Source organism: Malus sylvestris, chromosome 4, assembly GCF_916048215.2.
Source record: "Malus sylvestris chromosome 4, drMalSylv7.2, whole genome shotgun sequence".
Lineage (NCBI taxonomy): Eukaryota > Viridiplantae > Streptophyta > Magnoliopsida > Rosales > Rosaceae > Malus > Malus sylvestris.
Window position 1 is genome coordinate 18,147,264 of NC_062263.1, and position 19,913 is coordinate 18,167,176.

At 39.5% G+C, this 19,913-nt stretch overlaps 4 protein-coding genes across 6 annotated transcripts; 1 reads left to right on the forward strand and 3 right to left on the reverse strand.

The window, feature by feature from the left end:
• Positions 1–2,206: 2,206 nt before the first annotated feature.
• LOC126618163 (NAC domain-containing protein 41-like) lies at positions 2,207–3,193 on the reverse strand. Its single transcript, XM_050286249.1, has one exon. It carries the CDS (start codon positions 3,191–3,193, stop codon positions 2,207–2,209), a length of 987 nt encoding a protein of 328 aa, XP_050142206.1.
• Positions 3,194–4,064: 871 nt separating this feature from the next.
• On the reverse strand, positions 4,065–8,623 carry LOC126619979 (uncharacterized). Its single transcript, XM_050288425.1, has 8 exons — positions 8,349–8,623; positions 7,663–7,860; positions 7,287–7,550; positions 6,739–6,773; positions 6,566–6,658; positions 6,102–6,252; positions 5,370–5,995; positions 4,065–5,138 (listed from the first exon to the last, which is right to left on the reverse strand). Exons 1-8 carry the CDS (start codon positions 8,479–8,481, stop codon positions 4,536–4,538), a joined length of 2,103 nt encoding a protein of 700 aa, XP_050144382.1. The 5' UTR covers positions 8,482–8,623; the 3' UTR covers positions 4,065–4,535.
• Positions 8,624–11,363: 2,740 nt separating this feature from the next.
• LOC126619977 (probable DNA helicase MCM8) lies at positions 11,364–17,055 on the forward strand. Of its 3 annotated transcripts, XM_050288422.1 has the most exons (16): positions 11,366–11,692; positions 11,871–12,129; positions 12,225–12,447; positions 12,531–12,694; positions 12,908–13,171; positions 13,586–13,681; positions 13,780–13,932; positions 14,426–14,496; positions 14,576–14,694; positions 14,961–15,090; positions 15,326–15,377; positions 15,513–15,669; positions 15,780–15,954; positions 16,228–16,398; positions 16,483–16,596; positions 16,751–17,055. In XM_050288422.1, exons 1-16 carry the CDS (start codon positions 11,507–11,509, stop codon positions 16,802–16,804), a joined length of 2,388 nt encoding a protein of 795 aa, XP_050144379.1. In that variant the 5' UTR covers positions 11,366–11,506; the 3' UTR covers positions 16,805–17,055. The 3 variants fall into 3 exon arrangements, 2 of the variants coding, with proteins under 2 accessions (XP_050144380.1, XP_050144379.1); XR_007622213.1 differs by lacking the exons at positions 16,483–16,596; positions 16,751–17,055 and having other exon boundaries at positions 11,364–11,692; positions 15,758–15,954; positions 16,228–16,374; XM_050288423.1 differs by lacking the exons at positions 15,326–15,377; positions 15,513–15,669; positions 15,780–15,954 and having other exon boundaries at positions 11,365–11,692.
• LOC126619978 (pentatricopeptide repeat-containing protein At3g09650, chloroplastic) lies at positions 16,880–19,563 on the reverse strand. Its single transcript, XM_050288424.1, has one exon. The coding sequence runs from the start codon at positions 19,309–19,311 to the stop codon at positions 17,086–17,088; it is 2,226 nt and encodes a 741-aa protein (XP_050144381.1). The 5' UTR covers positions 19,312–19,563; the 3' UTR covers positions 16,880–17,085.
• Positions 19,564–19,913: the final 350 nt, after the last annotated feature.

Genomic DNA, 19,913 nt, shown 5'->3' on the forward strand with positions numbered 1-19,913 from the left:
GTGTTTATTTTGACTTGATTTCGAACTTGTAGTTTGTTTGAAGGGATGTGCTATTCACACACCCATTTTTACTTCTCACACAACCTTTGTTAATTTCTTCCATTTGATCTTCTTTAATTCAGTCAATCTGATGGCCACAAATTAAGAGGGTGTGTACGAAGTAAAAAAGGGTGTGTGGATATCACACCCCTTGTTTGAATCTTGGAGGACTTGTTAGTAAGATCAAACTTGTACATACAATGCCTCACTCTTGTTATCAAATTTGAACGCCAACAGAAAATGGTATTTCTTATGTTGGATATAGCTTAGTATGATTGTAATTTGTACGGAGATTGCACAATTGCAGGGTAGTTCAGTAGGACATATGTTTCTCGTTCGTGTTTTGGAACTAGATGTGGAAGAATGTTGCAAACAAACGACAATCATGGGCACCTTCAAGGTAGTGAAATTCGATCTCCTGATGCTGTTTTTCAATTGTATGTCTTCTCATATGCTAGGGATTGGTTTCCTCTTAGTTTTTCGATTGCATCTCTTCTGAACGAAGAAGACTGAGAGCTTTGCGGTTTCTTTTGTGAAGAGCAAGACCACCAATGACAAGGGCAGGTTTAGAAAGGAAGAGATTGAGAGATTTTGCAGGAGGCGGAGAGGTAGAATGCTGAAAATGAGGAGGATAAGAGGAAGTTGGATGCCAAGAACTCGAAAAATACACCTACAACCTGAGGAACATCGTCAAGGATGAGAAGGTTGATGGGAAATTGGACCCGGCAGACAAGCAGAAGATTGATTGAGCCAGTGATAAGATAAATCGAGACCGTACAACTGTACCAAAGGCAGTTAGGCAGGCTGCTACAAGCTTTGAATCCCTTGGAGAACTTATCAACAAGATGAAGCTTGCATACACATTGTTCACGCTTCCTCCGTGGCAGAGGTATCAAACTGTATCAGTTTTTGTGTGAAAAAACTGCAATGATTTCAAAAATGCGCCATGAGGCACGCCAAGACGACTTTGGAGGCGGGGAGGGTGAAAAAGCCTCTACCGAGTGGGAGAAGGCGAAAGCTCGCCTAGATGTGGTCGAGGTGCGCCTTAGGGCGTCCTTGGGCGCTTTTTTTTATGGAACATCCTCTCAGCTTTCTTCGTTCGACACTCGAGTCCTCGACATCCTCGCCTTCTTCTTCTTCTCTGTGAAACACTCAACGCTCCTCTTCTCAGCATGACACCACCAACTGAGGAGCACCGCCACCGCCCAGCGAAGAGGGAAAGTGAGAGTGAGAGATGAGAGATGAGGGAAGAGGGAAAGCGAGCGAAGAGGGAAGAGGGAAAGTGAGAGAGTGTACCTAGAGAAAGAGAGTGGGTGGAGGTTGTACGTGGACCATATTAATGTTGCAAATTAATAGATATTAACGAGCGAGAGAGGGAAGAGGGAAAGTGGGAGAGAGAGAGAGAGTGTGTACCGAGGGAAAGAGAGTGGGTAAGGAATGTATGTGGATCATATTAATGTTGTAAAATGAATGGATATTAATGAGAGTAAAAATATGTTTGTCACATTTTTTTTATTTTTTATTTTCAAAGTATGTGGACCATATTTGGATGAATGATTTCTTTTTGTTTTTAGTTTTTTTTGTTTTTTTTATGTTTGTGAGTTATTGTTTATGACTTTTGCACTTTTGAATGACAAATAATATTTGTTCAAAGTATTATATTTTATATATGAAATAAAAATTATAGGACCCGTACCATAAGGGTTTGCCTCATGCCTTAAGGCTTTAGCCTAGATAAGGCTATCCAAGAAATGTCTCACCTACGTCTTCGCCTATTGGAAAATGAATTTTGTTTCTTATGCACCATAGATTTTACAGTTTTGACTGAAATAAAAATCTTATTTTTTCTTTACCCACTTACTACATGCACTACTGCCCTGCTTTGACGGCTTGATCTCCATTATTTGGTCGACAGATTAACAAATCAAGAGTAAATTTACTTAAAAAACAGATTCAAGTAACTACTGCCAGTGCCGAATATTGATTGGTCGACCACATTGTCAAAGTTACCTGGATGATAAGCTTCTCCTACTCCTCTATCAGCAACGATTCCGGCGGTAAAATGCTTGTACTAAACTTGGATTCTGAGGTTCCTGTTCTTGGGTTCTGCAAGCCAATATTCCTCTACTAAACTTGGATCCCAAGCTTTCTCTTCTACCGCTCCATCTTAAGCGATTCTACATGCTGCGGCCAAAGGCATTTCTTGGGTTTCTTTAATTAACTCCTCTAACATACTTGAATTCAAAGCTTGCTCTCCATCAGCAACAACGACCCCAGCAGCAGTTGGCAGAGGCGCTTCTTGGAATTCTTGACCCAATAGTTCTTCTAGTTCTTCTAATTTGGCAACGTTGATTGTCATTTTTTCGTTAACTTTCGCATCAATGTCATAAACATAAGCAGCAACATCATAACCGACCGTAAACTCATTGATCTGATCATGATCAAAAGCCACAAGATCATTAGTTAGACAAGAAGTGCCTTGTGGTCCTTCCTCCTCAACAGCATTGATCGCATTCATAATTTGTTTTGATCCCTCGTGATCATCATCTTTTAAAATCTTTTCGTCATCGCACTTCTTCTTCTTTGAACTCGTCGCTTGATCCTCTGAAGTTGAACACTTTCTCTTGTTAAGTGATCCGTCCTTCTTCCTCAGCCGACAAAGCACATAATCAAAATCATACCTAGAATCCCTGTAGTTCTTTCTATGACTGGCGAAAAGACTGTATTCGTCAAGTAACCACCTGCCGTTGTCCTCCGAGCCTTCATTCTTGTAACAGAAGGTTCTCTTTAGTCCAATGGGCGAAGGGCTTCCATCAGTCCCATTAACCCATGTGGCAACTGCCTTGCCAATATTCCAAGTACCTCCGCTTCCAATCTTTCGATCAATGTGGGAACCCATGGAGTTTAATTTCTTGAGCTCGGAGAAGAAATACAAGGATTGATCGGTGAGCTGAGCTCCTCCTTCATAGGCTTCCCAAATCTCAGAGGGTTCGGATCTGTTGCCAAAGAGATTGCACTCCTGTATGATGGTGTTGTATGGCTGCAGCAGTAGCAGCTGTCTGTTCGTCAGAAAGTCGCGGAGGAAGTGATGGATGAGTTCTTGATCGGTGGGTTTGAAGTGGAAACCGCACAGCACAAGGGAATGATTGTCCATTAACACCGGAGAGAGAGAGAGAGATAGATGGAAACCCCCGTTTCTTGATCTGTCTGGTAGTGTTTGCCCTTGCGTTTTGATCGGACAAAAGCAAGAGAGCAAGAGTGATGGATGGATGGATATATGAGTGGAATATTTATAGATATGGAGGGGGCAGTGAGTGAGGGTTTTGGTATAGGGTTAAGTAGTTGCTTGGAGAGTAAGAAACAAAAACACTCAGTACCGAGATATAGTCCTGACTCTTAGAAAATAGCCGTTACTCAATTGTTTTTTAACAAACTATAGTATTTAGACGGGACGGAGGAATGGGCTAAGTCATTACGCATTTTAACCACGTGTTTAATTTGGAAACGATTAAATTTTTCTCTTTTTTTAAGTTACCTTATTGGTTCAATTATGACTAATTGGGATGGAATTAGATACAAATTTCTTAATTATAGTGTTATTTCATTAGGACCCAAACTTTGGATCCTTGTTAATATTAATATTAATTAGGATCAAAGTTTTTTTAGGACTGATATTAATTAATTGAAACTTTGGGACATTCCAATCGTTCCTTTTGGGAATTATGCTCACTCTTCTGTTCCGCCACGGCAAATGTGTCGTTTCATTACATTTCGCATGAACTGAAGGTTTTGCTTGGCCTCAAATCTTGTAGCTGTTGATCTGCTACTTATCTGAGGTTTTTCATCTTCATTACAAAACTCAACTTGTGTCAAAATTCTGATATTCTCTTGGTAATTTTGACGAGTCTGTCTGAGACCAAGTACACGAAAAAGAACGTCCACAAAATTGCTTACAGTGGCTCGTATTGTGGATCCGCCCAGTTCACTTCAATTCATAGTTTGCCAAACAGGAACAAAAAAGAACGTCCACAACAAAACAAACACACTATAAATATATGACTTAATAATATCGAATAAGAGTACACGAAAAACCATTTAATTGGCAACTGAAGTGCGTTCTTCTTCTTGATATATGCACCAAAGAAACAATTTACAATGCAAAGTCCTACACAACAATCCTATGTAACATGACCAGCTTCTACGCTACTGCCCTAATTTCGGCTTGTTCTCCCTTCAGCACAGTTGATCCTCTTGAATCATCAACAAACCCACATGCTTTTTCCGGCCTTAATTTAAGGACTTACTCCATTTTGGCACAATCAATAAACATCATCTGAATCACAGTTCTAGCAGCACCAGCATTATCTTCACTAATGAAATTGAGTTGACAAGAGAGAATCACCAACCAGCATTTACTGAGTCTCTGTTTTTATGTTCATGGCATCTACTTGTTTGCTCAAGTCACCAACCTGATCTTCGAGATGGGATCTTTCCGTCTACTTGAAATCACTTGGTTCGTATGTTGCATCACCCATTTTATCAGAAAGGGTTATATTGTCAGCATCAAAAGTGGAACTTGTATCAAAGATAGTAGGGGACCCGCCATCAATAGGAGTGACTTTCGCAGCCTTCCCATGGGAATGAACCTTCGATTGTGGGCTCACTTTATCTTTCGAGAAAGCAGAGCTGTCCTTCAACTCTACAACACAGTTTTCTCGCTCATTAATGTCAATACCATGTCCTTCAGTTCCAACTTTCTCACCCTTCAAGCGATTTTCTCTGCCAGATTTATGAAGCCCTTTACTTGGAACTGTAGGAGAAACGCTGTTCCTTGAAGGACTAAGGACCTTCTTTGCAGCACTGGATGCTTGCTGGAGTGGTACTAGAGAATTAGGTTTCGTGTTAAAGGAGGTTTTTTGAGCATCAGGGGTCTTATTCCCCAATTTAGATACATTTCTAACAGCTTGAAGCTTTCCCACTTTTCCCTTGTTTTGTCCCGCACTCAGGCTAACATTTCGTGCCCCACTTTTAGGCAAGCCACTACGTATGACAGGATGAGGCTGCATACTTCCCTTCGGGGAGGACACCACTGACTTTGCCTACATAAAGTAAAATACCAGGTGGTTATTTAAAAGAGAAAACAAAAGAAAAGTAACAAGGTGATTTTGCTGACATAATTTTCATCACATTCACAAAAATGCTACTTTCAAGTTATTTAGCCTAGGCCTTTCATTAACAGTATAGTTTATCTTATTCAACTTAGGGAGTGACTGGAGATAATAATTTCCCATCTAGAACACAAGGATCAAAAGAAGCAAGGAAAAACAAACCCCATCAAAGAAGCCAATTTTGGGTGATGGCAATCGTAGTCCGGAAGGTTTTGAAGCTGGAGGAAGTGCACTATTTTCAGTTGAAGCTTTCACATCACAACGACGAAGCACCCCAGTCACCTGAGTTTCATCTCCAGTTGAGCTTTGATCATAGGCATGGTTCTCCAAATCCATAGTCTCTGGTGCATCACCTTCTACGGAACCGCTTTTGGAAGATCTTGTGTCAAGGCTAGCTCTTGGACTGTATGACGTTTTGTTTAAAGTTGAAATTGATGATGATGATGATGACGACTCTGAGGACCATGAGCGAGCAGGGGATGTAATAGTAAGCAGCTTTGTCCCAGGCACCTTGTTAGTTGACAGATGAGATTTTCCAGATTGACTTTTATTTCCTGGCTTAATTCGTGGTGGTGTTTTGCAGGTAGAACCAGAGGAAGGTGGATTGGAATCAGTTTTTCTTTTGGAGTTGAAGGGACCAATGTTGTTAGAAGTGCTGCCAGAATTATCAATTGAGGAAGAAGCTGCTTCTCTCTTAGTTCCGGGTGAAGCATCCAAGGAGGAAGATGGTCCAGGCCTAGGTAGAACTCGTGAACTTGAGGGTATTTTTGGCAATGGAGCCCCTCTACCTGCAGTGATCAAACTAGGATAAATGATTATTTTATATCATGTGTAAACACTTCTACCTTCAAGGGAAAAAATGAAGAAATATAATCAAATAGAAGGTCTTGTTACCAGTTGTGCTTTTAACGTTATCCTTTTCCATTTGGATAAGATTGCTACCCAGAGAAGCCCTCTTGGTTAAAGGTGTTGGGCTAGGACTAGGCTTCCCTAATAGCTTTGTTTGCTTCAGAAGGGAGGTTGCGTCTCGATGTACAGAAGCAGACTTCATTTAGAGAATATAAGTGATGCGTCAATTAAAAATATCATTATCAGATATATTTTTAATAATGTTTAAATGACTAAATCAGCATAAAGAAGAAATACGTTCTCTGTATCGTTGAATTCAAATAGCATTAAAGCTTGATAAGTTGGTTAAATTGTCGTTACAATATTACGAATAGATTGGTTTCCCAGTAGTATATGTTCCAGATCTAACTGCTTGTATGATTAGTGAGTCATTTGCATGGTATAGCATAATTAGCATTGATATCTGGACATGTAAACACGCCATCTAGAGTATATTTTGTTTTACATACCTGTGATACTACTGGACATGTAGATGGCTTTTTCACTTTCCCTGCTTTTTGCACACTAACAGTTGGCTTCTTAGAAGCAAGTCTAGGCATCACCTGAAACTCAACACATTATCTCAGATATTCTTACGATCGTATCAAGGAAACTGAAGCAGTCACGCATTAACTTGACATACCTTGTTTTGAGAAACAACATCTACACCCTTCGAAGCTGAAAAATGAAAGGGCCTGGTTAGTATGGAAAATAAGTCTCCTAAGAAAATAGGCTGGTATGAGAAGTGTGAAGGCAGTGGCACCACAAAGGTTTCAAAATAATTCCAGAGTTCCTCAACAGAGGAATATATGTTATATAACAACACCACCTTTACTTCTCTAGAGAGAGAGAGAGAGAGAGAACGAGAGAACGAGAGGCTAAACAAAAGAATTGGTTAAATTCCCTCTATCCCATCAACTTCAATTTATTTCTACAGTTAGATTGTATCAAGAAAAGAGACAAAAAGAAAGAAACAAGTAAAAAGTGTGGCACTAAATTCCATTTCTGCTTCCAATCCTCTCCATCAAGCACAAATTTACGAGCTTATAAACTAGGCTAATTCACAAATTTATGAGGGTGTCCGATTAAACAAGAGATCACCGTTTGGTCCAAATCTTTGTCACACATGATCAGTATCGGTAGGTAGGTTTCGGGATTGGTGAAGTATGGTATAGACAAAAGTATACTTACAACTGCTATTGTTGGTTTCTGTTACTCCCGAACCATCTTTCATACTTTCATTCACTGCTTTGGATGCTTTACTTGATTTCTGGATTGAAGCTCTCACATCTTCAAACAAATTAGCCTCAATACTTTCTAGTGTCAAAGTATCACTTTCTAATGTGGAGATTGAATCAGAGGATCTGTGAACTTCCTCTTGAATTCCAGGTAACATCTTTTTCCCAGTCTTATCTCCTTCAATCATGCAAGACAGCTCCTCGGGATCCAGAACACCTGAATTCACAAAATGTTTATCCCCGCTATTAATTGGAATGCACATGACAGAAACAACCTAAATCACATTGCCCTAAAAACTTCTGAATATCAAATCTACACACAAGCGTACCTGCACTGGTGAAAAACGCACTATCCCAAGCTAAACTTTTGCGAAGATTATACTTCCCACTTTGCTTTGTCATTTCAGGTTCCAATGACTCAGAAGGTTCAGTTACTTGCTGGGTTAGCTCAAAATTTTCAGGCACGTCCTCTAGTTTGTTACCGGCCATACCCTCAAACAACTGAAAATTTCTGTTTTCCTGGTCTTCTGCATACCACATCACGAAAGATTATATTAAATGTGACACCAACCACAGAAATAATTGAAAAGCATTCAGTAACAATAACAGCAATCTGGAAATTGTGAAATTGCGAAGGGTACTTTTCTTTTCCTCTCATCGCTCCAGGCACAGCCTTTGCATTACATACTTGTACAGCATTACAAATTCAAGACTTGTGAGAAAATCAATTTTTCATGCTTCCATCACACAAACTTAAGCTTTCACTTTCTGATTTAATACTGAGCAAAAACAATTTCCCACCTTCCCCTTTTTCAATAAGAATACCGATGCCAACTTAATCAGGTATCGAATGAACGAAAAGAACAAAATGCACCAAAAATTCATATACTTTCAAACAAGAAGAAATCAGTTCAATTTCAACCATTCCGAGCATTGCGCGAACTAGATCAATATGCCTCCAGAAAAAGCTCCAATTACCTATAAATCCGAAAATAAATCGTAAAATTGAAAGGACCTGAAATTGAAAACATGTTGTCTCCAGCAAAGGAATTGAGGAGCGAATCGTCCTCGGCCGAGACGTCGATAAGGCTAAGACGCCTCGATTGGCCGGCATCGGTCCTCTTGTTCGTCGACTCGGACTTGTCCATTTTGGAGCTCCAGCGAAATCGAATCGGATTGGATCGGGGTTGCTGCGGTGATGGAAAAAGCGCAGGTCGTTCTATGGAGAAAGTAAAATGAAGTGAAATATTTGAACAGCGAAGAAGCGGCGGTTCAAATTTGGAATTATAATAATTAAATAAATAAAAAGGGAGTTTTTGTTTTTGTTTTCGGGCAAAATAAAAAGGGAGTTTGTATGTGTGGGGAAGGATAATGGGAGCGTGTTGTGTTTACTTTGCTCAGACCGGATTAACGTTGTTTTACTTATTGCATGGGCCCAAAAAGTTGGCGATAGGCCTAGATAAGACCCATACTCATTCGAGGTTTTTGTACACTACTCGGAGTATGCGATATATCGAGTGTTTTAATGTTAAATTTTTATTTTAAAATATAAAATTAAGATCTAATGGTTAAAACATTTAAGATAAATTTTAATATAAATTGCTCGAAAAAAATATTGCTCAAAACGAGTGTTTTAATATAAATTTTGTGCGACCATTTCGCGCAATTTTTTAGTGCGACCATTATTATATTGTCAGACTTTTACTAATTCACATATTATATACAAATAGTTGATCTCACGTTTTTTTTACGGGAAGGGATTCCTATTTTTTGGAAAAAAAAAGGGAATTAGTTGTATGATTTACTCCACATCGAATTTCAACGATCCAAACAGTTTATTTTGTAAGTCTCAATTCATAGATCATCCTTACAAAAATTCAATTCAATCCGAAACCATTTGCTTATTTAATTATCACGATGAAATTACATTGTTTCTTATAGAACAAAGTGTTCGTCAATTTTTTGAAGTCAATTAGATATCTCAAATATTTTTTATTTGACTAATATTTCGCAAAGATTATGTATGAGGTGCAACTTGAAAAACAGACGGTTCAGATCGTTGAAGTTCGATGTGATGTGAGCCCCACAACTAATCCCCATTAAAAAAATGAAAGTCCATTCCTTTAAATGGAAGGGGATCATCTCCGGATCCACTTGTGGAGATCCTAGGGATCCCCACATCCTAATCATTTATCGTATATCATATAACCAGTTTTCATCAGATACTATTTGTGTTTAATTTTAAATAAAAAATGTCAAATAATTTATAACCACACGATACACGATGAATAATTAAGATGTGAGAATCCTAAGATCCGGATGGGATCCAATTCCCCTTTAATCTATCATCTTCCAAAAACGAGGAGGGTTTTATGATTGATGCTCCCATATTCAAGGGGCGACATATTCACGGCTATGCTGGTCATCCTATTCTAGACAAAATTCAAGTTCTATACTTCTAGATAGTTTGCTAGAATTTTGGGATCATGTACTAACTACTTTGCCTTATGGCCAAAAAAGAGTTAACCTTTGACCCAAAAAAAAAAAAAAGACTTAACCATAAACAAATTACCCTCCATGTTGGCTATAAAGGAAGTCAGATTGAAACCAAATGAAGGAAAATGACAAGATTAACAGAGGGTAGTCTTCAGCTAGCTGAAAGTTAATAAAGTAATAAGCCACAAAAGAATAATAATAAGGTAACTCTAAATAGTTCACACAGAACATGGGCCAGAAAAATAATTTTCCCCTTGGACATTTTAGGGTCGATTGTCTTAAGCGTAGGAATATAAGTAGAAGAAATTGATTCTTTGATTCCATTCAAGTACACTTAACTACTACGTATTTGTCATTTAGTACTACAGTCTAGTGATATTCATGTTCACTTATAAATGAGAGGTTTTAGATTCAATTCTCACTAAAGACGAATTTTAACTACATTATTGTTAGTTCATTGTGTGACTAAGCTCACCCCCCTTTAGTGTAGATAACCAAAATTTAAAAAAAAAAAACACACACACACACACAATATTATATATGTTAAGGTGTTTGTAAATTAAAGTATTTGTTTTGTGTATAAGAGTTTAATTTAATAGTGCAATTACTATTCTTTTGTGAATTATGTATCAAAGAAAATTCGCGAGGTACAAAGGTTCATAACGATCAAGAAATGGTTTAATGTCAAGATATTTTTAATAATGATCAAGCGGAAGAAAGATGTAATCAATGACCATGATACTGATATGGTTAGTAATGTGCTATAAGATTCCTCCGCCAAGCAATGACATCATTACTCTTTATCAAATTATGTGTTTTAATGACATATCCCAATCTCAACTCCGTCGTAGTACGATATTGTCTGCTTTGGACCCCGACCACGTCCTCACAATTTTATTTATGGGAACTCATGAGAAAATTCCCAACTTTCCAGTGGGCCACCCATCTTAGGATTGCTCTCACCCAAACTCGCTTAACTTCGAAGTTTCGATGAAATCTGAAGCCATTGAGTTTCCAAAAAGCCTCGTGCTATAGGAGGTGGGCATGTACATATAAGGCGATGTGGGATGTTACATTTAATTCTTGTCATTCAAAATCAATTTAATATTATCCTTTTTTTTTTTACCGAGCAATTGTCCTTAACATTACTTTGTTTAATTTTTTTTAAACCTAAAAAAAATAATAATCATGCACCATTTTTCTTTTCCTACACATACGACTTTATTTACTACAAAAATTAGTATAAGAAGAATAAGGTTGTGTGAATAAAATTAAGAGTCATTTTGTAAAAATTAGTGAAAATTTAATGTAAGAATAAAAATTAAGGAAAACTAATGAAAATGATTTGAAAACTTTGAGTTTTAATGATAAGTACAAAATAAAAGGTAAAGTGAATAGTACCAGGATTGATTTTTTTAGTGTAAAAATATAATTTTTCATTAAAATAAACATTACCGAATACTTTTCGTTAAATTCCCTACAAAAATAAGAAAGAAAAAAAAGCCTTAAAATAGGGCGATCGCAATCGCATACTCGCAAAACGACTTCAAATCCACCACCGTATCGGACAACTCCTTTCATTTCTCCCGCCAAAACCCAGGAGGGCCGGGACTTTCAACACCATAAGCGCATAAGCAAAGCCCCAAACCGCTGTACCTGCATTCTCTCTCCACCGCCATGTACGGAGCACAACGGAGAAGCATAAGCTCGAACTACGGCTCCTCCTACGCACCTGATCTCCAGTCCATCTGGCCTCTCTACTTTGCTCAAATCGAGCTCGGCGACGACAAGCCATGGCTCAGTCTCACACACTCCCTCATCGGCTTCTTCTCCACGACGCCGGGGCAAGCTCTCCTTTCCCAGGTCTCATTTCTCTCTCCTCCTTCTATAAAATCTGTTAATTCCACGCAAAATGTATAATTTGATTACACCGATTACTTGGTATCGGCCATCAATTGCATTAATTAGGGTTTAGGGTTTATGAAACATTTGATTTGAGCCTAAATTTCGTAATTTGTACTTGGAATGACACTTGGTGCAGGTGAAGGATGATGGCGGTGTAGCGGTGTTGCCGATTGATTTCGAGCAATTTCGAAAAATTTGTGATGTTGAGGAGTTTTATGAAGCTTTAGAGGAGAAACCCAAGATAATCCTCTTATGCATGAGTGCTGCAGTTCACAAAGTCCTGCTGACTCAATGGGACAATTGCAGGGTAGAGGACGGTACCAAAATTAATATTCGATTGCATAACTACCCCGAATCCATGATTGCTTTGAAGAACTTAAAAGCTGCATGTATTGGTATGTATACTATACTCTAAGGCCTTTTTTTGGTTTTCACGTGTTATACATTTGGTCGATTGTATAGAATTAATGTGGAGGTGATTACATGACAGACAAGATTGTATCTGTGCGTGGTACAGTAGTAAAAGTTAGCAATGTCAAACCTTTTGTGGTGCAAATGGATTTTGACTGTGTGAAGTGTAAAACAAGTATTACACGCATGTGTCCTGATGGGAAATTTTCACCGCCAACAACATGCGATCTAAATGGGTGCAAGAGCAGAAATTTTGACCCCATTCGATCTACTGCTGTGACGATAGATTTTCAGAAGATAAGGTAGGCACTTTGGATATGAACCAAATTCACAATTTATATTTTCCTTTATTGAACCTTGTTAAAATTCTTTGATGCTTCTTAAGGATACAGGAGCTACTAAAGCCTGAAGATCATGAAGAAGGCAGGATGCCTCGAACAGTAGAATGTGAACTTTTTGAAGATCTTGTTGATGCATGCATCCCAGGAGATGTGGTGACTCTCACTGGGATTATAAGAGTCATTAACAATTACATGGACATTGGAGGAGGTAAAGAAATTCTTCCTAATTCAATCCAGTATCCTGCATGCACATTCAAGCTTCTATGCCTTTGGAAATAATTTTATCTGATTCATAAGTGTGCAACTGATCAGAAAAAAGGATAGTTCCAATTACATGAATGACAGACAATTGCAGTTCTTGAACCAATTCCCACCACTAATATACATTGGATTTTATTTTTTTATTTTTTTATCATTTCAGGCAAATCGAAGGGAAAAACTCAAGGAATTTACTATTTGTATCTAGAAGCTATTTCCATTAAAAACACAAAGTCACAATCTATGCCCGAGGATTTACAAGATTCTAGTTCTAATGACAGACCTATGGCACTTGTTGATCTTTCCTCATTTTCCCCAAGGGATTTGGAATTCATTGTGAAGTTCACAGAGGAACATGGTCCAGATACCTTCAGGCAACTACTTCAATCTATTTGTCCATCAATCTTTGGTCACGAGCTTGTTAAAGGTAACCTTAATACTATTGTCCATATTGTGTCCCTAAAAATTTCATGCTATTTCATTTTTGGTTATCTACTGATTCGGTTTCCTCAATTTTCTTATATTTTATCCCTGTAATTGTGATAACATTGCACCAACTTATTCAGAACTAGATGAAAAGGAAAATATCCAGAAATATCTCCATTAATAATGTCACTAGGTCCAAAGTTTTCTTTCACAACTACTAGTTCTTTTAAAATTTCACTGAACAAGGGTTTTGTTTTTTGGTAGAAAATCAGATGCCAACAGTAATATAAGTCACTTATGGATGATGAAACCCACCTAGTTTCTCAAGTTCCACATTTGACTCCTCACTAAGAATATCTCCTGAACTTGATCATTAAGCGTTATGATGATGCTAATTTACTTTTTTTTTTTACAGCGGGAATATTGCTGGCACTCTTTGGAGGTGTGCGGAAGAATTCAAATGATCAGAACAAGGTTCCTGTTAGAGGAGATATCCATGTCATAATTGTTGGTATATTTGAACCCCATCATGCTCTTAAAAATGGTACTAAACCTGGTAATTTGTGGGTGGAAAACAGAAGATGAACATGTACCTCCTCATTTTTTTAGGTGATCCCGGACTAGGCAAGAGCCAGCTTCTCCAAGCAGCGGCAGCCATTTCTCCACGAGGCATTTATGTGTGTGGTAATGCCACAACCAAAGCTGGCCTCACTGTTGCTGTTGTAAAGGATCCTATGACAAGTGATTATGGTTTTGAAGCTGGTAATTCTTTTCTTTCTTTCGTTCATCATCCTTTTTTGCTGCTATTTTCTTGGCAATAAAGATATCCTAATGCTATCTTGTAATTGAATGCAATATCTGCTTATGAATGTCTACTTATGATTAACTTCATAGTTGATTGGTGAGACTTAACTAGTAATCCATCTCTCTCAAGGGAAAGGATAACTATTCTTCTTCCAGTATGTGTTCTGCTGTTATAGCTTCAAACGATTATGAAAAAAATAATTAATTTGGTAGTCCAAAGCAATAACTCAGAGTTTTTCCAAGTGGTACGGCCACACATACTGGATGAGAAAGAGAAATATAATTGATCCGCTTCTCATCTATTACATAATTGTACTAAATTTTTAACTTTTAGAAATGCTATAGGTACAGAGACATCTAAGTCCAGATCATTTGCAACCCATGACTCGGTCAGTAATGAACAAGTATAAAATGCTGTGCGCTAATAAATGATAATCAAATTTTGGATTAGGTGCAATGGTAATTGCGGACAGTGGGTTGTGCTGTATTGATGAGTTTGACAAAATGTCTTCAGAGCATCAGGTTTGTCCCCAGTTGTTCTGTATTATTTTCTATTATTTAATTTCTGCAAGAAGCTTCTTTTACTTTGACATTGCTGCAGGCTCTACTGGAAGCCATGGAACAACAGTGTGTCTCAGTCGCAAAGGCTGGACTGGTGGCAAGTTTGTCGGCACGAACTTCTGTCTTAGCAGCTGCAAATCCTGTTGGTGGTCATTATAAGTAATGCTTTTTAATTTTAACTTGGTGGTGAGAGCACTGTTACAATTCTGATAATGGATTAAGTTTTGATCCCATTGTCATTTCCTACACTAAATCCACATGAAACTTGTTTCATACCCCTTGTAGTTCATTTCAGAGAATTCTATATCAATCTGCGAATTCCCATTCGTATTTCCCTTCATTAACAAAATAACATATATTTTGCTTTGATATTGTTACATTTCAGTCCTGCATTTTTTGATACCGTTAACATTTCAAATTTGCAGCCGTGCAAAAACAGTGAATGAAAATTTGAAAATAAGTGCTGCTCTCTTATCGCGATTTGATTTGGTTTTCATATTACTTGACAAACCTAATGAACTTTTGGATAAGCGAGTCTCAGAACACATCATGTCAGTAAGTTCTCGTATCTGATCCCTACCTACAATATGTCTTTTTAGTTATTTGCTAGTGTTTTGATACTACGTATGTGTAATGAAATTGGTTGAGTATGGTAGGAGCTTAGTAAACCGGGTTCTCAGGAACTTGTAATGGCAGTAACGAAAAAAGATCAAAAGAAGCGATAACAGACTACCAGGTAATTTTCTTTGTTCAGTGTTTAATTCAAGGATTTTGGTTGTTTATCATGTAGCTTCATGCTGGATCTAGAGAAAATTCGCCAGCTGCAAAAAAGATTCGTAGAGGTAGTGTCTAACATATCCAGACATATTAGTTCTTTCTTGTAGAGCAAGGGAGTCATTTCATATCATAAAATGCAGTTCCGCATACAAACAATTCTCTATTTAACAAGATATTGCCTTTTGCATCAAAAAGTGCAGCATCACAGAGTGCGGAAGGCATAGATATTAGTGGAGAAGGTGGTTCTTTGGTTTCAAGATTGAGGCTTGACCCGAAGAAGGATGAGGATTTTGTTCCATTACCAGTACAACTCCTCCGCAAGTATATTGCTTATGCAAGAACTTTTGTGTTTCCTAGGTGATTTTCACATGACTTGTGTGACTCTTGTGCATCCAATTTCTGTTGCAAGAATTGCAATTCAATTCTCCCATTTTTTTCCTTCAAGTTTTCATTTTGGGGTGAACCAGGATGTCAAAGCCTGCAGCAGAAATCCTGCAAAAGTTTTACTTAAAACTGAGAGACCATGCGACATCTGCTGATAGCACACCAATAACAGCAAGGCAATTAGAGAGTCTGGTGAGGCTGACCGAAGCTCGAGCGAGGCTAGATTTGAGAGAAGAAATAACAGCCCAAGATGCAATGGTTACTTCTTATTCTTCTATCTAACAAATGTTTTCAGTTACCCTGCTCTCCCAATATAGGAAGGTCCAGGATCCGATACAAGTATACATTGTCATGGAAGACTTAGTATTCTGGATGTGAGATTCACTGATCCAGTATTTTCAGTAGTCCTATTGGGAAAGAATTTGAATGCTAATCATTGAGCTATTCATGTGCTAATGGCCTACTCCACAATCGATAAAAAATTAAGACAACTGAGTTTGGATAGACCTTCTGAATCATTCTATTTTGCAGGATGTGGTTGAAATCATGAGAGAATCCTTGTATGACAAGTACATTGATGAGCATGGTGTTGTGGATTTTGGTCGGAGTGGAGGGATGAGTCAACAAAAAGAAGCAAAACGGTTCTTAAGTGCCCTCAATAGGCAATCAGAGTTGCAGCAGAAAGACTGTTTTACAATTTCTGTACGTCTGCATGCTTTTATGCGATTTTGCAATTATTCATGCTCCTTTAGTAACTCATATTCGAGCAATCCTCTTTTGTTTCAGGAAATATACAGTTTGGCAGATAGGATTGGTCTAAGAGTTCCAGACATCGACACATTTGTTGACAACTTAAACAGCGTTGGTTATCTACTGAAGAAAGGAGCAAAGACATACCAGGTACCACAACCTGCAGATAACCATAGGCAACCTATTTGGGTAACTCATAAGATTCCAATGCCGACAACACAAACAATTACCCCTATTAAATTTTTCAATGTCGATGATGATTTTTATGTCCAGCAGCTCTTATTTAACCATGATTTTTGTTCAGGTACTATCATCGTCTTATTCTCGGAGTCAATCGTCCTCAAGATCAAGAGGCTAAGGTTAGTGCAGCAGTTCACGCCACATCGAAATTTGTTCATCTTTCTTGTAAAGTTTGTTTCAGAAGCAAAAGCACTTGCAGAATCTAAAGCCAAATTGTATTAGATTTTCGAAATGGATAATTTTGTAGTCGAAACAGTGGCCTGGATATTTAACACACACATATCAAATGTGTTCTGTGAAGGACCAAATTATCTATTGCCTATAATGTAACATGATTATATTACATGGGAATATTTCTTTTCACTGGAATTACATACCAGGTTTTTCAAAAGCATAATATCATTCATCTCCATCTATAGGTTCTAGCCGCCATTCGCTCCCGTAGTAAGAATTTGGCAAACCCAACCAAAATTTGAAAGCCTCAGCTGCTCTCTTCCTCTCGCTCCTCCGGTCCTGCCTGGCTTGCGAGGCATGCTTGCTAGTAAACATCCTGGAATGCATCTCCACATAAATCTTAGTGAACTTGGTTTTATTCGGAGGAATCCCGTTCTCTTCCATACAAGCCACAATCTCCAAAGCCTTCTTAAAGAAAGCAGCCCTGACACAGATATCAGCCAGAGTATCTAATAGCCCTTCATCCGGTTTCAGTGTTGGCGGGTCGGAAGCACCTGAAGTTTCTCCCTCTTCTTTCACCCTACATCTCTCCTTCACTTCATTCCAGAGCAAGAGCGCCTCTCCAGGTTTTCTAGCCAATGCAATTCCATTGGCAAGGCTGCCATAAGTTGCCACATCGGGGTGAAACCCGTTATCTTTGATTCTCTGAATGATTTTCTTGGCTTCTTCAACCAACCCGAGTCTGCAGTACGCTTCAACCAACATATTCCAGGCAACCAAATCAGCCTTCACCCGAGGATCATTAAGCATCTCATCAAACACCTTGTTTGCCAGCTTCGGCTGACCCGACAAGGCAAACGCTTTCATCAGTGTGGTGTAGCTGATCTTGGTGGGTGCAATTCCTTTCGTTCGCATCTCGTTGAAAAATGCAAGTGCCCCAGCACTGTCATCAACCAGTATGCATCCGTCAATCAAGATGTTATATGAAACCACATCAGGCTCGATCCCCGCATCATCAGCCATTTCTCTAAGCAGCTCCTTGGCCTGGTCTATCTGCAGCTGCTGGCAATAACCCTTGAGAAGAATATTATACGTAATCCGATTTGCAGGCACACCAACTCTTGTCATCTCTGCAAGCACTCGACGAGCACGGTCCATGGAGCCAGCCTTCACAAATGCAGAAATAACAGTTGTATATGTTACATGGTCAGGATGGCTTGCGCTATCATCCTCGTGCCTCAGTGCCTCCAGCATCCGAACTGTGTCAGTAATGCGACCGGCATTCATATAACCCTTCATTAGAGTGGTGTAAATTCTAGAGTCAGAAGTATACGCTGTAGGCAACAATGGCGGCTCCGAATCATTTCCTCTAACCGAATTAGGAAGCAACTTTTCGAAAACATCCCCATTGCTTAGACTCGGATTTGAACTCATCGAATTCAAATTTGAATCCCTTAGAATCTTGCAAAGGTCTCTCCTCCCTTCCCTCATTGCCTGAACCATCTTCTCCGCGGTTTCCAAATCACCAAAACCGACAAGAGCCGCCACAAGTGAGTTCAACGTCGTCATACACAACGCAATGCCCTTGTCAAGAATGCTCTCCAACACGAAAACAAGCAAGTCCTTCCTTCCAGCTCTGGCGCACAGCTTGATCATAACATTGTAGGTGAGCACATCGGGCTTGGCGCCGTACTCAGGCATTTCATCAAACACCTTCAAGAACCTCTTAGTGTCCCCCAAATTGGCACAAGCATTAAGCGCAGCATTGAAGGCTGCCGTGTCCGGCCGCGAGTCCGCCACCAGCTCCGGCTCTGCAAACCGCCGGACACGGCGTGTAACTGAGTAGAAGAGCTTGAGCGCATCGGAAGGCCCGTCATCGGTGGCGGCAGCGAGGCGGCTCACAACAGCGCTCCAGGCCTTGACGTGAGGGAGGTAGCCGGAGCGGAGCATGGACTTGATAATGGATACAGCGTAGCGGGTCTGGCCGGCCTTGGCGGCGGAGACGGCCAACAGGCCGAGGGAGTTAGCATCGAGGTGGCGGAGCTGGCGCTCATTGCGGAGGCGCGTGATGATGGACTGGGCGCGTGTGAGGCCGGAATGAGAGTTCTGGTAAGACAGTTGAGAGAGCAAACGGCTGAGGCAAGTGGGATTGGGTAAGTGGGTAGACTGGGTGTAGGCAATCCAAGCCTCTTCTGTCTTCCTCTGGCGGAGGAGCGTTAGAAGCTTGTGGTCTTCATTGGGCGGCGCTGCGGCGGGTGTAAGAGAGAGGTCGGAAGCTGGGTTGGTGGGGCTGGCGGTGGCGAGAAGGCGAAAGGGGCGCGTGGGGTTGGAGATGGAGGGGAAGTAGGGAGGGGAAGAAACCCAATGGAGAGTGAGAGAGTGGTGGGTTACAGGAATTGGGTTGTTAGAGTTGGGGGCTAGCGGGGAAGAAGATGGTGGTTTGAGGTTCATGTTTGGTCCATCTAGAGAGAGAGAGAGAGAGAGAGAGAGAGAGAGAGAGAGAGAGAGAGAGAGGAGAAGATGAATAATTGGGGAAGGTTGAAGAGACTGAAGGAGGAAGAAGAAGAAGAAGAAGAAGATAATGGAGGTGGAGAAATGAGAGATTTGGGATTGGGAGGGAGTTTTGGGTGAGTGGAAGGGATAGTATGTACGTCCACTATATTTCTATCCTCTTGTTTATTTTGTGTTTGCTGCTGCTGTTGCTACTTGCAGATATTTAGATATTCAGATTAGGGACAATTACAGGTTGGTTTCTATTTTTAGCCAGCAACACTGACAGTTGAACAAAATGCTATTTATGTGACCAACAGGATCCTCTCTGGCTTTTGGCGAATTATTTTGGGAATCAGTAAATCGTATTTTCTCATCGTACATTGTGCGGTTATTTTTTGTCAAATATTATTTGTATTTAATTTTAATTAAAAATATTTAAAATGATTTTTGACCGTAGAATCTACGACGAACGGATATGATTCACAGATCCTCGAAATCTTCACAAAGAGAATTCGGAGAGGATCCGGATTCTTTATGTGACGAATTTCTCAGCATACTAG

What these genes read in the sequence shown, in the direction of transcription:
- LOC126618163 (XM_050286249.1), bottom strand. Translation starts at nt 3,193, where the DNA reads ATGGACAATCATTCCCTTGTGCTGTGCGGTTTCCACTTCAAACCCACC.
- LOC126619979 (XM_050288425.1), bottom strand. Translation starts at nt 8,481, where the DNA reads ATGGACAAGTCCGAGTCGACGAACAAGAGGACCGATGCCGGCCAATCG. An exon ending in CAACATGTTTTCAATTTCAG is followed by an intron (nt 7,861 to 8,348) that starts GTCCTTTCAATT and finishes TGTGGTATGCAG; the next exon opens with AAGACCAGGAAAACAGAAAT. An exon ending in TGCGTTTTTCACCAGTGCAG is followed by an intron (nt 7,551 to 7,662) that starts GTACGCTTGTGT and finishes TTGTGAATTCAG; the next exon opens with GTGTTCTGGATCCCGAGGAG.
- LOC126619977 (XM_050288422.1), top strand. Translation starts at nt 11,507, where the DNA reads ATGTACGGAGCACAACGGAGAAGCATAAGCTCGAACTACGGCTCCTCC. An exon ending in GGCAAGCTCTCCTTTCCCAG is followed by an intron (nt 11,693 to 11,870) that starts GTCTCATTTCTC and finishes CACTTGGTGCAG; the next exon opens with GTGAAGGATGATGGCGGTGT. An exon ending in AAGGAGCAAAGACATACCAG is followed by an intron (nt 16,597 to 16,750) that starts GTACCACAACCT and finishes ATTTTTGTTCAG; the next exon opens with GTACTATCATCGTCTTATTC.
- LOC126619978 (XM_050288424.1), bottom strand. Translation starts at nt 19,311, where the DNA reads ATGAACCTCAAACCACCATCTTCTTCCCCGCTAGCCCCCAACTCTAAC.